This window comes from Aulonocara stuartgranti (genome assembly GCF_965226115.1).
Source record: "Aulonocara stuartgranti genome assembly, chromosome: 14".
NCBI classification, from domain to species: Eukaryota; Metazoa; Chordata; class Actinopteri; order Cichliformes; family Cichlidae; genus Aulonocara; species Aulonocara stuartgranti.
Window position 1 is genome coordinate 16,761,946 of NC_138950.1, and position 14,549 is coordinate 16,776,494.

General features: G+C 44.1%; 3 protein-coding genes across 5 annotated transcripts; 1 reads left to right on the top strand and 2 right to left on the bottom strand.

Annotated features, from left to right (window-relative positions):
* Positions 1-353: 353 nt before the first annotated feature.
* On the bottom strand, positions 354-6,074 carry neu4 (sialidase 4). Of its 2 annotated transcripts, XM_082501951.1 has the most exons (4): positions 5,989-6,074; positions 4,962-5,203; positions 2,396-2,651; positions 354-2,252 (listed from the first exon to the last, which is right to left on the bottom strand). In XM_082501951.1, the coding sequence occupies exons 2-4, from the start codon at positions 5,160-5,162 to the stop codon at positions 1,213-1,215; spliced, it is 1,497 nt and encodes a 498-aa protein (XP_082358077.1). In that variant the 5' UTR covers positions 5,163-5,203; positions 5,989-6,074; the 3' UTR covers positions 354-1,212. The 2 variants fall into 2 exon arrangements, with proteins under 2 accessions (XP_082358077.1, XP_082358078.1); XM_082501952.1 differs by lacking the exons at positions 4,962-5,203; positions 5,989-6,074 and adding an exon at positions 2,804-4,061.
* A 783-nt stretch (positions 6,075-6,857) lies between these two features.
* wdr53 (WD repeat domain 53) lies at positions 6,858-9,370 on the top strand. 2 transcript variants are annotated; one of them, XM_082501740.1, is made up of 3 exons: positions 6,858-6,916; positions 7,432-7,927; positions 8,002-9,370. In XM_082501740.1, exons 2-3 carry the CDS (start codon positions 7,439-7,441, stop codon positions 8,662-8,664), a joined length of 1,152 nt encoding a protein of 383 aa, XP_082357866.1. In that variant the 5' UTR covers positions 6,858-6,916; positions 7,432-7,438; the 3' UTR covers positions 8,665-9,370. The 2 variants fall into 2 exon arrangements, with proteins under 2 accessions (XP_082357866.1, XP_082357867.1); XM_082501741.1 differs by lacking the exon at positions 6,858-6,916 and adding an exon at positions 6,929-7,049.
* Positions 9,070-14,084, bottom strand: srprb (SRP receptor subunit beta). Its single transcript, XM_082501742.1, is given in 9 exon segments — positions 9,070-10,552; positions 11,968-12,022; positions 12,236-12,372; positions 12,708-12,790; positions 12,874-12,951; positions 13,063-13,157; positions 13,486-13,805; positions 13,807-13,856; positions 14,031-14,084. Coding segments are annotated over 9 exon segments (1,071 nt in total). The 5' UTR covers positions 14,070-14,084; the 3' UTR covers positions 9,070-10,338.
* Between the last annotated feature and the right edge of the window lie 465 nt (positions 14,085-14,549).

The following is a 14,549-nucleotide window of genomic DNA, read 5'->3' on the forward strand; positions in this document are numbered from 1 at the left end:
TTAATAAAACAAATGCTTTTGTTGACCTTGAAAGCCATAGTTCAGGAAACACATTTGGGACGTCCCCACAGACGTCACTGTAAGATTGTTTCTGTCGACTTTTATCCCGTTAACTGACTGGGAGAGGAAAAAGAACAGATTGGACACAGACCTGTGGGACAAAATGGACTGTTGCAAAGAATAATCTGACACTAATTCACAGGAACAACCCTGATAGCATGTTCTAGCTCCTGGGTTTGCTATCTAAAAGCTCTGGCTCCCATTTGACTGATTGTGTTTGTTCACGGATTAATCAATGAAATGGAAAATTAAATACTGCTTTTCAACAGCTGCCATTCTTAAATATTCAGTTTACTGACGGCAAATGAACGATAATGGTTGCATATTAATTTTCCATTGACTGGAAAAACAAACAACCCACTTCCACCGGACAGCAAAGGAAAATGTCTGGTTCTGGGAAGATTGCAACAAAAACAACACAATACTTTAGGAAGTGAAAGATTTTTATTGCACGCCTTCAAATTAAAACGTGACACATCAGAAAAATCTATTTTGTCACTTGTGTGCACGATGTGATGGAAAATATGGTGGACAGAAGCTCAGCGAGTGCTCCACCTTCTCAGTGTCTGTCCAACACTTCAGCTCAGTCCTGAATTCTTTTCCTCTGTGAACTTGAATGTTTACTTTTTATCCAAGTGACAGTTATGACCTGAGACGCTGAGCTACTGCTCAGACTCAACAGGCCTCAGTTGGTATGTTAAAGTTCATAATAGCATAATTAGAAAAAGACTGAACAAGTACAATACAGCTTGGTTGGAAGGGTTTCCAGAAGTCTCTTGCTTCTAAAAAGAAGGCAGCACAGCTTAGGTTTGCAAAGCTGCATCTGAATAAGAACAAGAACAATGTGCTTTGAACAGATGGAGATGTTTGATCATAATGCACATAAAGCACCACGTTGGGACAAAACCCAGAAACCTCATGCCAGCTGTGACCACAGTGGTGGAGGGATGGGGAAAACTGAGCGATGTCTTTAGAGTTTTATCTTCCTTTTGCAGACCTGAGGTGCTTCAGTGAAGTGTTAGCTCTATATTTGTGTCAAAATCTGAATTTTATGAAATCTGAGAACATTTCAGTCTGCACAGGTCCAAATAAGTGAAGCATAATATAGGAAACAGTTAATAAACGACTTGTATCACAAGTTTAAAATCTACATTAAGACACAGAGCACATCTCAGCCAGCTTGCTCTTCTTCCTCCTCTTCTTCACAGGAGTCACCTGTTGGGAAACTGCTGCACTTTGAGCATCATGTCTACAGCTCCCCCCCTGCTGTTTTCTGTGTCCTTCGTTGTTTGTTTCCAGCCAGACGTCCCGGGGCAGATTATCGATGAGCTCGTAGAGGGTGAAGATGCTGAAGCAGATTTCGTCGTAAGCTGTTTTGGTACCACACTCAAACAGGCAGGCGAAGGCCACAGCAGGTGGGGCTCCAGGTGAGGGTGACAGCTCCAGGTAGGCCAGGTCAGAGTATGCGCTCGGCCCATCATAGATCACCCAGGGGCCACGCCAGCTGTCTGGATCACGGGGGAAAAGGCTGAGGAACAAGCCCAGGTTTTTGCGTGCAGTCGTCCATGTTGGGTGGGAATATACTACCCACGTAGGAGTCAGGAAATCCGGAGGGGCTTCATGAGGAGGTGGGATGGAGCTGGTGGTGCTGGAGCTGTTTGCTGACACTGAAAAGGCTACAGAGCTGGTACTCGACTTGGAGAGACTGGACTCTGTGGTGCAGGATGTCCAGTGTCTGGAGAGCCGTACAGGTCGCTGTAAATCGTTGCTAAGACTCTGACACAGATTTAACGGGGCAGGAAATCCAATAATACTCCCATGACAACCATTTCGAGGCTCCACCAACCGCTGCACCAGCTGCCCCTCCTGAAACACGGCTCCATCATCCAGACTGAGGGCCTGCACTCTGTACCCGAGAGGGCTTCGAGCATTACAGTATAACACGTTAGTCCCATCCTCTTCGTCCACAGACACCATCTGACACTCCACGGTCTCTGGTCCTGGGACTGCCTCTCCAAAGCGCCAGGTTCTCCCGTGGGTGTCACTGTGAAAGCAGAATGAGTGGGGAGTGGTCTGGCAGAGGTGGCCGAAGCACTCTTTGCACTCGATGTGGTAGGCGTAGGCAGGAATGAGCAAACGGCCCGACTTCAGCTGGATGCCGTGGCCCGGGCCGAGAGCGAAGGTGGCCCATTCTGCCAGGAAGGAAGCAGAATTGGGACTGTGGATTTTGTCATCTTGTGACTCTTACTTAGATCTTTTTGTTGAAGACAAAGAGACTGTTTCCAATTTAACTGGAGATAAATAATACCACAATGCTTTTTCGAATGAGCCTCACCTTTAATAGTGTCTCCTATGACCTTCTTGGTGAGGTCGGTGACGGGACTCCAGGTGTCGCCATCATCAGTGCTGGAGACGTAGCACAGTCTGGTCACGTTCTTCCCTGTCACCAGCTGATAGGACTCTGAGGTGTGACCCAGAACAGCGATGAAGAACAGAAAGAGAGTGCCCGTGAACTCATCGTAGACCGGACACGGGTTCATGGATCGGTGGCCTGGCAGGAAAGCAGTGCCCAGAACACGGATGTCCTCCCACTGCAGACAAACGACGATTGAGAAGAATCACAGGAGACACAAGAAATGATGCTTCTCACGTCTGTTTGATTTTACTTAAAATGCCTGTTCAGTCAAATTACAAAACAAGAGTTAAAAAAAAGATTTTAATTATTTAATTTTTTTTTACAAACTTCATATGCGACTGGGGAGAGTGCCCGCCCTATGGAAGACATCCTGCATCGTCCCGGTCCCCAAAAAGAACCGGCCCAATGAGCTGAATGACTTCCGACCGGTGGCACTGACGTCACATCTTATGAAGACTCTAGAGCGGCTCTTCCTCAACTTCCTCCGACCACAGGTACAGCATGCCCAGGACCCACTACAGTTTGCATACAAGGCGGGTGTCGGAGTGGAGGATGCCATCCTGTACCTCCTACACAGAGCCCACTCACACCTGGATGGGGGAAAAGGCACGGTCAGGATCCTGTTTCTTGACTTTTCCAGTGCCTTTAATACCATCCGGCCCTGTATGCTTCAGGAAAAACTGAACAGGATGGAGGTGGACCCCTGCCTGGTGGCTTGGATCTCCGACTACCTCACCGACAGACCACAGTACGTCAGGCTGAAGGACATCACGTCTGACACAGTGGTCAGCAGCACAGGAGCACCACAGGGAACTGTGCTGTCCCCTCTTCTCTTCACCCTGTACACCTCTGACTTCTGCTACAACTCTGAATTATGCCATATTCAGAAGTTTGCAGATGACACGGCCATCATGGGGTGTATCTGGGATGATCAGGAAGAGGAGTACAGAAGTCTGGTGAGGAACTTTGTCGCATGGAGTCACACAAACCACCTGCAACTCAACACCTCAAAGACTAAGGAACTGGTTGTGGACTTCGGGAGGTCCAGAGAAGGTCCACTGCCGGTTCAGATAGAGGGGGAGGAGGTGGAGGTGGTCAACAAGTACAAGTACCTCGGGCTGTGGGTGGACAATAAACTGGACTGGTCATGCAACACAGAGCACCTGTATAAAAAAGCCCAAAGCCGACTGTACTTCCTCAGGAGGCTGAGGTCTTTTAACATCTGCAGGAAGCTCCTGAGGATGTTTTACCAGTCAGTGGTTGCTGGAGTACTTTTCTATGCTGTGGTGTGCTGGGGGAGCAGCACAGCAAAGAGGGACTCATCCAGGCTGGAGAAACTGATCAGGAGGGCTAGCTCTGTGGTCGGCATGAAGCTGGACACTCTGGTGACAGTGGCAGAGAAAAGCACACTAAAGAAACTGATGGACATTATGAACAATGCTGGGCATCCTCTGCACACGGCCATTAACAACCAGAAGAGTCTGTTCAGTGACAGGTTGCTTCTCCCCAAGACAAGAACTAACAGACTTAAAAACTCCTTTGTCCCACACGCCATCAAACTGTTTAACTCCTCTCTGGAGGGGAGAGGGAACAGGAGGACAAAGGAGGGGGGAACAACTAAGCTGTAGTGCCTCTGCACCTCACTGTACAATACCTTGTGCAATACTTTTTGTAAATAGTCAACAGTGCAATAGACCTCACTTGAAATGTGCAATTCACTTGTATTTTTATTTTTTATTCCTATTTATTCTATTTATCCCCTTTGTATATTTTATTTATATTTGTCTCTGTATTTATATATGTGTGTGTGTGTGTGTGTGTGTGTGTGTGTGTATATATATATATATATATATATATATATATATATATATATATATATATATATATATATAACAATTCTGTAACTGTAACTTCGGTCGTTGCTGTGCTTTTTTTTTGGAAGTCGAATTTCCCAGAGGAACCCACCCGAGGGATTAATAAAGTTCTATCTTATCTTATCTTATCTTATCTTATCTTATATTTAGAGGATTATAGAATCTGAAAATTACATTTAAAGTCTGTTATTGTTTTTTATTTTTGTACTTTATCAGCCACACTTGGTTAAAATACTTGAATAAAATCTTCAGTATATTTATTTTTTATTGTACCACTTATATTTGCACTGAATGATATTAAATCATTATAGGTGCCATAAAACTTGCTTTACAGTCTGATTTAATTCGTTGAATCTAAAACAAGACTATCAAAATTTTCCTAACTCACTGTTACTTTGTAAAGTCACTATTTTTCTTATTATAACCTGTTAAAATATTGACCTTTTCTTCCTACATTTGTTTACTTTTCTGCCTATGTCAGGCTATAGATTTTAGAAGAAGTACTTGTTATCAAACTTCTGATTGTAAAAATGTACTTAAGCTCCAGTATTTATATGTGCACAAGTTTTAATTGTACAGCCCTGAGCCAGTGAGCATTGAGTATCACTGACTTCCACATAGCTCCTGTAGAAAGTGCCTTTCCTCACGACCAGCAGGTGAGCCTGAGAGTCGGACGGGCTGAGCCTCTCCTCACAGAAAGCCAGAAAGGATCTGGAGCGGGGCAGGTAGAGCAGAGCTGGGACTCTGTACGTCACTCCGTTCGGCTCCTTGTGGAAAAGCACAGATCTGGCTGGAAAATATGGCGACCTCATTCTCTCTGCTGTGTGAATATTTTCATGCACCGCCAAATCGTCTGAAATGGAGAGTTAGAAGCAGCTTTACTGGACAAGCAGGCATGCAGTTTCCAGTAGCTCTGTCTGAAGGTGCTCAACAACAAATGGACAGGACGATAAATAAAGATATGGTTGAAGCCTATAAAGGACAAAAACACTAAAGAAAAGCAAACACAGGTATACAGTTCACTTGAGAGGTAAGTTACCAGTATTTAAATGCATATAAATGAATATTTTCAAAGTAAGATTCTTTTCTGGCCCATCTAAATCAACTCAATTCAGTAGCTGCTGCATCAGAATCTGCCAGGAGCAGCTTATCTTCTGAAATAATTGCTGGAAAAAGTCCAATGGTAGCAGAAGGTAATTCATTTGTCACTAATGTGAATTCTGTTTGCCACCTCGACCATGACTGCACCATCAGAATGTTTATGTTCAGAGTTTTTGATAGTTATGGAGAAAAATACAGTCTCATTCAAGCACGATGTGCTAAATATTATTCCACCTCAAAAAGACGTTGCTTACTTTACACCGAAGATATCGCAATATTACAAAAATATATTTAAAGAGTGACTAGAATAGCGGTCCACTGTGTTACACAACTGGGGAGGTCGTGTTTAACTGACAAATAGACTGTGTGTGACCAAACCTTCAACTGTGAAACAACCTGACAACAAGGTCAGCATCACATTTCATCAGCACATTTCTGCCTCCTAATTCAGCCTTCCCACTGTAACAGCACTGTGAGGATGCAGCTCACTAATGCACAGTTTATGATCAAAAAAGGTAAATGTTGCACAGTACTTACATTTACAGTGCTCTGTGCTCCTGCAGCTTTGTCAGGGTGTACAGCATGTCTCAGTACTTGAATGAAGGGCTGACAATGTAATGTGTGTGTGTGAGGGTCTGAAAGCTCCGGCCTCCCCTCTCTGTTTCCTATTCAGTGCAACATGGTGCTCACTGACCCAGAAATGGCCCACACTCATCAGATCTACAGCTTTGGATGAATCAGCGAAGAACAGCCAATGAAGGCCAGGCGGGGAGGGGAGTGGGGGCACGCTGAACAATGACCTGATGAACTGCCTCTTCTCTGCTTTCCTTTTTCATGTCACGCAGAATATGTAATAGGCTATGTGTTACTACTTTCTGTGTAAAGCATTAGCTCTGCCGGCTTGCACATCTGTTCAAGAAAGCTTTGACATTCTGTGCATGGAGATGACTATCGATCATCGATATATATATATATATACATATACATACATGTATATATACACACATGTATATATACACACATGTATACACACACACACACACACACACACACACACACACACACATACATATATATATATATATATATATATATATATATATATATATATATATAAGTGGCTTTGTAGCCTCTAATAAACTAATAAACCCCATTTAACGCAGACAGAACATCAGCTTTTTACCCTGAAACTCACTTCGCAGGCAGTACTTTGCTCCAATTTTGCAGAAATGGAAAAGAAAATTAATTATTTGAATATATTATTTAAATGCTTGATGTAATAAATATGATAAATAAATAATAAATATTAACGCAGATAAGTTTAATATAAGAAAGAAAAAAATCCTCGCTGATGCCGCCTGACAAGCTAAACACAGGGCTAAATCTTAAAACGTGTACGTGACGACATCAACAGGCGACTCAGCCTCACATGGCAACCTGCTGAAGTTTTAAACGTCTCTAGAAGGTAGTGTAATTTCTCTGTTCTCGGTGAAGTCACGTTATAAATCAACTGTAATCGGTAAATTCAGGTCAACGTGTTTGTTACCGCCGTCAAAGCGTCAGCTGGACAGGTTAAAAATTAGCGGCTGAGCTAGCAGGTTAGCACAGTTGGACTTGATTTTCTGTTTGTAGCAACTTCTTTCATTATTGTGGTTTGTATGAAGTAATAATCCAATCTACAGGCTCATCCTTTATATGCGAGTGAAATACAATTTAAGTATTTGGAAAACCGCTCCTGAGCGCATTTAAATTCAGTGTTTTTGGACTTCTTTTCTTTTGCGTATTTGTCACACGTACAGGTTTCATGTCCCCAAACAAATATTCCTATTAGACAAAAATAATCTGAGTAAATACAAGATGCAGTTTTTACATAATAATTTCATGATCCAAACCTACCTGGCACTGTGTTGTTAAGTAAAAGTAGGCTTGGTGTACATCTAGAAATATGTCTAATTCTTCTCATTAACCTACATTTTACAGGGTCAGCATGGCCAGGCAGTGGTCTGAGGGCCACTCCACTTCCATTCTCTGTGTAGGGGTGTCTATGGGCCCTGAAACTCTCATTGCTTCAGGCTCTGAGGGTGGAGAGGTCACAGTGTGGAGCCAGGAGGGCACCATCGTAGGCCGCATCACTCTTTCTGGTGAAGAAGACAGCACAAGCGTTGTGTTCTCACCTTCAGCTCCAAACCAGCTGTTTGTAGCACATGGAGATGCAGTTAGTGTGCTTGACCCAAGGAGCCTGAAGGGTCCCGTAGAGGAGTATCAGGCTGCAGGGGAGGAGGAGATCAACGCTTTAGCACTGAATGAGACCAGTTCGGCCCTGGCTGTGGCGGATGACTCCGGGGCTGTGCGGGTGTTGGAGGTTCCTGGAGGAAAAGTTTGCAGGACTCTGCGCAGACACACCAACATCTGCTCCTCTGTTGCTTTTCGGCCTCACAGGCCCAATAACCTGGTGTCTGCCGGACTCGACATGCAGGTGAGAAAACGTTTACCTACTTATTTCCTGTTACTAACATTTCTTTCCTGACATTAGCTTTGTTGGTCTCTCAGGTGATGCTGTGGGGTCTGCAGAAGACCCGCCCTCTGTGGACCCTCAACCTTCAGGATGTGGCAGAGGAGGAAGGCGACCAGCAGCAGCGACCTGGTCAGCTCTTCAACCCGCCGCTGGCCCACTGCGTTTCTGTCTCGAGCTGTGGAAATATTTTGGGGTGCGCAGCAGAGGACGGGCGGGTACACCTGATGCGGATCGGGAGCGGCTCAAAACTGGAGCAGCACGGAGCGTTTAAAGCCCACAGCCAGGGAGCCTCGCAAGCCCACTTTGTTAACTTCCTCTCCCATCCATACTGGCTCATCACTGGTGGAAATGACAGCCAGGTTGCATTATGGGACCTCAGCAAGCACCCAGTGGTGGCTCCAGAGGGGAAAATTCAAAAGACAGCACCCCATCGAAGGAAGGGTAAGAGCAAAGCAAAGAGGAAGGAGCAGTCCCAGGAGAAAACAAAGACTGATGCACAGAAGGACGAGGCTGAGGGGAGCGATGAAGCAGGAGCAGCAGGAAGTGCAGAGGAGGTGACGGAGGATAAGTCTGGGCCTAAACTGAGCATCAGCCATGGGGACAAGGTGAACTGGCTGTGTCCTACTGTGCTGAAAGGAGAACCAAGTGTGATAGTTGCAGATCAGAGCTCCAGTCTGACAGTCTACCCTCTCTCTTAACTGGACACTAAACAGCTTTTTTATTTTCCCTCACAGCAGTTCATCTTTTAGAAAACCTTTTTTCCTCATCTGTTTGTTGATTGAGACAGAGTTATGTTTTTGGTTTTCCTTCTTAAAATCTGTTAACATTTTGAAAAAAAATAAGCCCAACCAGTATTAATCTATAGAGCAGCAAACATCAAAAAAATCTGCATGAGAGTCCACAATGTAATAAACCAGAGGTTAGTTATTTTGGAGTCTCGTTTACTGCAAGCTTATTTATGAGGTTTTTTGTGTGTGTGGCCCTATAAAAGTATCTCTTTTAAATACACGTTCTGTCTCTGAATAGATTTGTTATGCTTTTATAAACAAGTTCTTCATTTTTCTGGATTGTAATTGTGCCACATCTGACAGAAGAAATCTGCATTTCATGTTTAACAGAGTTTTTAATGAAGCCACCCCAATCCAAACCAGGTGGCCAACAGAAATCAAAGCACAGTAAATGAAAGCTGGCCCCACAGACATCAGAACAAAAAAATGATTGCAGACAGCCACACATGCATTTGAATTGCTGCCACATGAAAAAAAGCATAAAAAATAAAAGCACATCCCATGTGAAAGAAGAACTGGGATTTTCTGGAATACATGTTAATGATTAAGTCCTGTTTGCTGCTTATGAATTGCCACAGGCTGACTCTGGGATACACAACTCCAAAAAAAACAAAAAGCAAAAAACAGAAGGAAACGCTGGATCAAGGTTTAACCGTCAGGGATCTCATCACTCTGTCCAGTTCCTGAGTGAAGCCACAAGGAGCAGATGTGTTCAAATACCTGGTTAATGAAACTGAAACTACACAGGAGACGTGAAGAAGAGCGTGCAGGCAAGATAATTTGGAGACTGTGGGAATAACAAGAACAGGTGGAAGACTTCAAGAGGTTAAGACATGGTTGGTGTGACAGGAGTAGGATGCTGGGGATGTATTGCATGGCGACACTAAAGAAGAAGACGACTGCTCCCTCTTCCTGGACTGCATTTCACTGACACACCACACACATCAGCATCAAGCATCAAAAACTGTGGTTTTTGTTTCCAAACCAAACCCGAGAACTACAAACAGCATTCTGCTCTCTTAACGCCAACAAAACATTAAAGTACATTCATTGGAAATGTTCTGCATTCATGCAGCACTTTCAAAGAAGGGAGCATCATTCTTCCACAAACAAGAAAAACACAACAACGACACATGAAAAGGCACGAGACTGAGCAAATTCACGCCCGTCTGATTTAACAAGGCAGCTTACAGCTCAGACGGCACGAGAAAGGCTTAAGAAAAATCCACTGGTGGTAAAATCTTTGACAATATTTCTTCTAGTCTAACAAAAAGTTTTTAAGCTGCACGTCACAAATCAATCAAATGGAAGCTTTTTAAAGTGGAAGTTTCACTGAGTAAGCAGGATCACTTCACAGCACTGTAGAGATCGTTTCCACAATCACTTACTAATAGCCTACTAAATCTGCCTGGATGTCTTCCACTGTTAAAATCCTTTCATGTCTTGCAAGAACAGGTTTAAATAAAGTTAACAGGCGTGAGGCGTTTCACCCCTCTGATTACTGAGAGGTGCAGGCGATGTTGGCGTGGTCTCACATTTTGGAGGTTTGTGCCTTTAGGGCAATGTGCACTGAGCAGATGATGTTTACAGTTTGGCCAGGGCCTTCTCCAGCAACTCCATGTCTGCATCCCCCCCGTCTTCACCCTTGCTCCCGCGGGCGCTGCACTCCACAAACTCCACCTTCATGGGCAGCTGGCTGAACTCAAAGTCTTTGCCTTTTTTGCCCAGGTACATGCTGCCGCCTACGGAGCCGTCCTGAGAGCTCAGTGCTGCCGAGCGAGTCACTCTCAAGGTATTCCTGCAAGACAATGAGACATCGTTAAAGAAGAATCGTTTACTGCTCAGCAGACCTGCAGGGTTTATTTTAGATTCAAGATTTAAGTGGCAGACATTAAAACCCAGTACCGGTACTATGTCTCTGATGTGGCCTTATACAGTCTTTGTCCTTACAGGTGATGACTCCCACTTCTATTGTCTCTTGACTGGCCTCTAAGACACCACATTATTTTAGCTAATTAACTTTTTGCCTTTTCTCTTCTGTAGTTTTCATTTTGTTGCATTCTGATCTTTTCTCTTACCAACCAGTCGTAGCTGATGGCTGCTCGTCCCCGAGTCTAGTTCTCTTAAACGGAAGTCCTTCCTCCTCACAGTCATCAATATCTTTCTGTTAGGGGATCCTTGCCTTGTTGGGGGTTCCTCTTTAAAATGTTTAAAATGTATTTATGTCTCTAGAGAAACTAAAGAACTAGTTCTTTAAAAATCCAACTTGACTGAATCAATAGGCGCCCAGATTTCTAGTCAATATTTTTTACATTATGAAAATATATAATACATAAAATAATCTAGGGGAAACATTTAAGGCAATAAATAAATAAATAATCTGGGTTGTACTAAGTGGCCCTGATTTTAGCCTAAGCCAAACTGCCAAACTCCCATCTTGGATTTGGTGTAAGGCTAAGATCCACGTACTGATAAATTTAGCAGAACAACATTGATTGTTGAAATACATCTATTGTTTTAGAGGTCATATTTAGAATAATATGCACAATGAAGACTACATTAAACAATGTAAACATATATTATTCTCTGGACTGTGGGAGGAAGCCAGCTGTGAGGCAACTGTGCTATTTATGGTGTGGAGTTTGCATGTTCTCCCCGTGTCTGTGTTGGTCCTCTCTGGGTGCTCTGCCTTCCTTCCACAGTCCAAAGACATGCAGTTAGTGGGGTTAGGTTAACCGATGAGTCCAAATTGGCCATAGACGCGAATGTGAGTGTGAATGGCTGTTTGCCCCTCTGTGTTAGGCCTGGCGACCTGTCCAGGGTGTATCCCGCCTCTTACCCTATGATACCTGGGGTAGGCTGCAGTAACACATCACAGTCCATATTAAACACACACGTCCAACAGTCTGCCGTAACAGGTTCATAATAAATACAGGATCAGTCACTGGCTTATGAGTGGAAATATTAATAAATTGGCATAATTACAACACAAAAACTGAAAAAGAACAAAGTGAAAAACAAAAACAAAATGTCATATCTGCAACAATCTTTGAATCCTGCTATGTAGCATTCATTATTTTTTGTGGTTTTATTTATTTACACTGAGAGCCAAGAAAAAGTTCCACTGCTTTGCAATGGACAATAAAGTTTTATTGTTGCAATGCTCCCAAAAATATTTATTGTATAAGAAGACAACAAAACAGCGTTACTTACAGCTCCTTTTCCAGCTGCTGCTGAATCAGTTTAGCAGATTTTGCCATGGTGATGTCTACAAGATAAAGACACCAGTGAATAACCTGGATGTACTCAGAGTAAGCAGTGAAGGCTCAGATATTAGGACATTCCTGTCTCGGAATGTGACTGTACACTCAGTGAACTGCAATTACCTTATGTGACAGAAAACTATGAATCCTTCTATTTAAACATGAAGAAAAAAAAAGTTTCCCCCAGCTCTCTAAAAACTTTCTGAGGGTTGCTGTACCTTGTTTGTTGCACGCCACCACGAGAGCCGGGGCGTTTCTGGTGATCACGGCGTCCGTCAATAACACGTACAAGAACTCGGCCACGTCTCTCACTTCCTTCTGGAAGATCGCGCTGTCCACTACAAACACAATCGCTCTGAAAAAGAGGACAGGGTGATGATAAGACAGATGTGATAAGGATGGAAACAAGGGGACAATTACTTTTTTCACACGGGCAGGTAGGTTTGGATAGCTTTTCCCCCCTAATCAATTAAGTCATGATGTTAATACTGCACTGTGTATGTACTCAGGTTATTTCTAACATTAAAGTGTGTTTGATGATGCAAAACATGTAAGGGTAAAAATGGCTTCACCATCCTTTCTATACAGTCTATGGTCAGAACATTTCATTCTGTGGAAGCAGTCAGCGTTATTCCATTCACCTGTCAGCGGTTCACACATGCATCACCTCACAGATCGTCCTGCTCTCACCTGGCCGCGGACTTGAACTTCTCCAGGTACTGAGGACGGAGGCTGTCGTGGCCTGGCAGGTCTATGAGAGTCCAGGTGCTGCCCTGCAGACGGAGTGGAGAAAAACAGCGGTGTGAATCCCACCCTCACACGAGTTACTTCTGTCCACCAACGGTCCTCAACTCACCCTGTCATTTTTGGCTTTGTATGGAGCACTGCTGTCAGTGATGGAGGTCTGTGTCCGCTTGAACTTTCCAGACAGCAGCTGCCAACACATGAAAAGCACAAAAAGAAATAAGCAAACAAACAAACAAACAAACATACATTAGCTGCCCCCCCCACCGGGCTTCCGGGGTCTGTCTCAGCCTTAACTCACCCGGCTGAAGAGCAGGGTTTTCCCCGAGTCACACAGCCCCACCAGGAGCACGGAGGTGCGCACAGTCTTACTGGTGAGGAAGTACTTCAGAAAGACTGCAAACACAAACCAAAGGACACACATTCAGTGACTGATTCTCAACGTATCAAAGGCACTTGCCGTCCGTTAGCCAAAAATGTGTGGTAGCTCTAAGTTTGAATGACTTCCCGTGAAACCGACAGCCGTTGTTAGCTTCTTAGCTTGCTACTTAAGCTAAAGTATTTAAAACATATATTAATTTATTAAAACAGCGCATGTTATTGTATTTCAATGTTAAAAAGCCCTGCTCACATATCAGGTTTATCACAGACCCGCTGTTTGCGGCTAACGGGGCTAAGCTACACGCTCGGCCTAGCCTGCTAAGCTGCTAAGATGACTTCTTACCACAGGTGATAACAACCACCGCCAAAGCGACGATAACTCCGATCAGGAAGACCGGGTCCTGCTCTTCCAGCTGCTGCCGCAGGGACTCGATGTAAGGTTCAAACGGAGATCCTGCCATCTCCACGTCTGCTTTCTCTCCCACGTTTCCACCGGTGCTGTGTGCTTCCATCAGTCCGTCCAAGCTGCTCTGAAATGAGACACGTCTCCTTTCCTCTGAAGCCTGTAGGGAGCCACAGCGACCAGCAGGGGGCGCCCGCCGCTCAGGACATTCTCCGCTATGGGTCTGGATCACAGACTGTATGTAAAAGACATTACCTGGAGTGCTGGAACCAGCTAGAGGTAAATGACAGTTTCATGCCATGTTTATTTCTCTGGAAGTAAATGGAAGATAGTTTTCATGAGGAAAAGAGAAAAAAACTGTACCTGGTAATGTAAAAGGTCAAAGGTTACTCAAGCCAAACGACGCAGTTCTCTTAGGGGATGAGGAAGTATAAAAACAAACAGCTAATTTTAACACGCAGGAAGTGAACTGAAATCAAGCATACACTGCAAATCCGGTGTAGTCCTCCATCTCCTTCTGACATTTAACGGTCACCACAGCGGATCATCTGCCTCCACCTCACCTAAAGCCTAGCATCCTCCTCTGTCACACCATCCTCCTTTGTCATGTTTGTAGTGATGTCCTCCTTTACTACACGCACGAATCTTTGCGGACCTTTCTTCCAGCTAGCTGCTCCATCCGTTTTTCAGTATATCCACTGTCCCTCCTGAGAGCTGATCTGAGCTGTTCCTCTGATGTACTTATTTCTCATCCATTCTGGCCATTCCCAATAAAAAACCTTTACATAAACCTCCCCTTTCACTCTTGCTGCTAACCTTCTGTCACAAATCACTCCTTATACTCATCTCCACCCACTCCACCCTCCTTGCACTCGCTTTTTCTCTTCTCTTGTGCCCATATGTTGATTTGGATGGGATTTAAATGCCACCTTCACTACATCTGCTCCTTGCACCTTCACCTTTTCTCCTGCCTCCCTCTCATTCACACACACAAAATATATTCC

What these genes read in the sequence shown, in the direction of transcription:
- wdr53 (XM_082501740.1), top strand. Translation starts at nt 7,439, where the DNA reads ATGGCCAGGCAGTGGTCTGAGGGCCACTCCACTTCCATTCTCTGTGTA. An exon ending in CTGCCGGACTCGACATGCAG is followed by an intron (nt 7,928 to 8,001) that starts GTGAGAAAACGT and finishes TTGGTCTCTCAG; the next exon opens with GTGATGCTGTGGGGTCTGCA.
- neu4 (XM_082501951.1), bottom strand. Translation starts at nt 5,162, where the DNA reads ATGAGGTCGCCATATTTTCCAGCCAGATCTGTGCTTTTCCACAAGGAG. An exon ending in TCTACAGGAGCTATGTGGAA is followed by an intron (nt 2,652 to 4,961) that starts GTCAGTGATACT and finishes GTTTGTCTGCAG; the next exon opens with TGGGAGGACATCCGTGTTCT. An exon ending in CATAGGAGACACTATTAAAG is followed by an intron (nt 2,253 to 2,395) that starts GTGAGGCTCATT and finishes CCTTCCTGGCAG; the next exon opens with AATGGGCCACCTTCGCTCTC.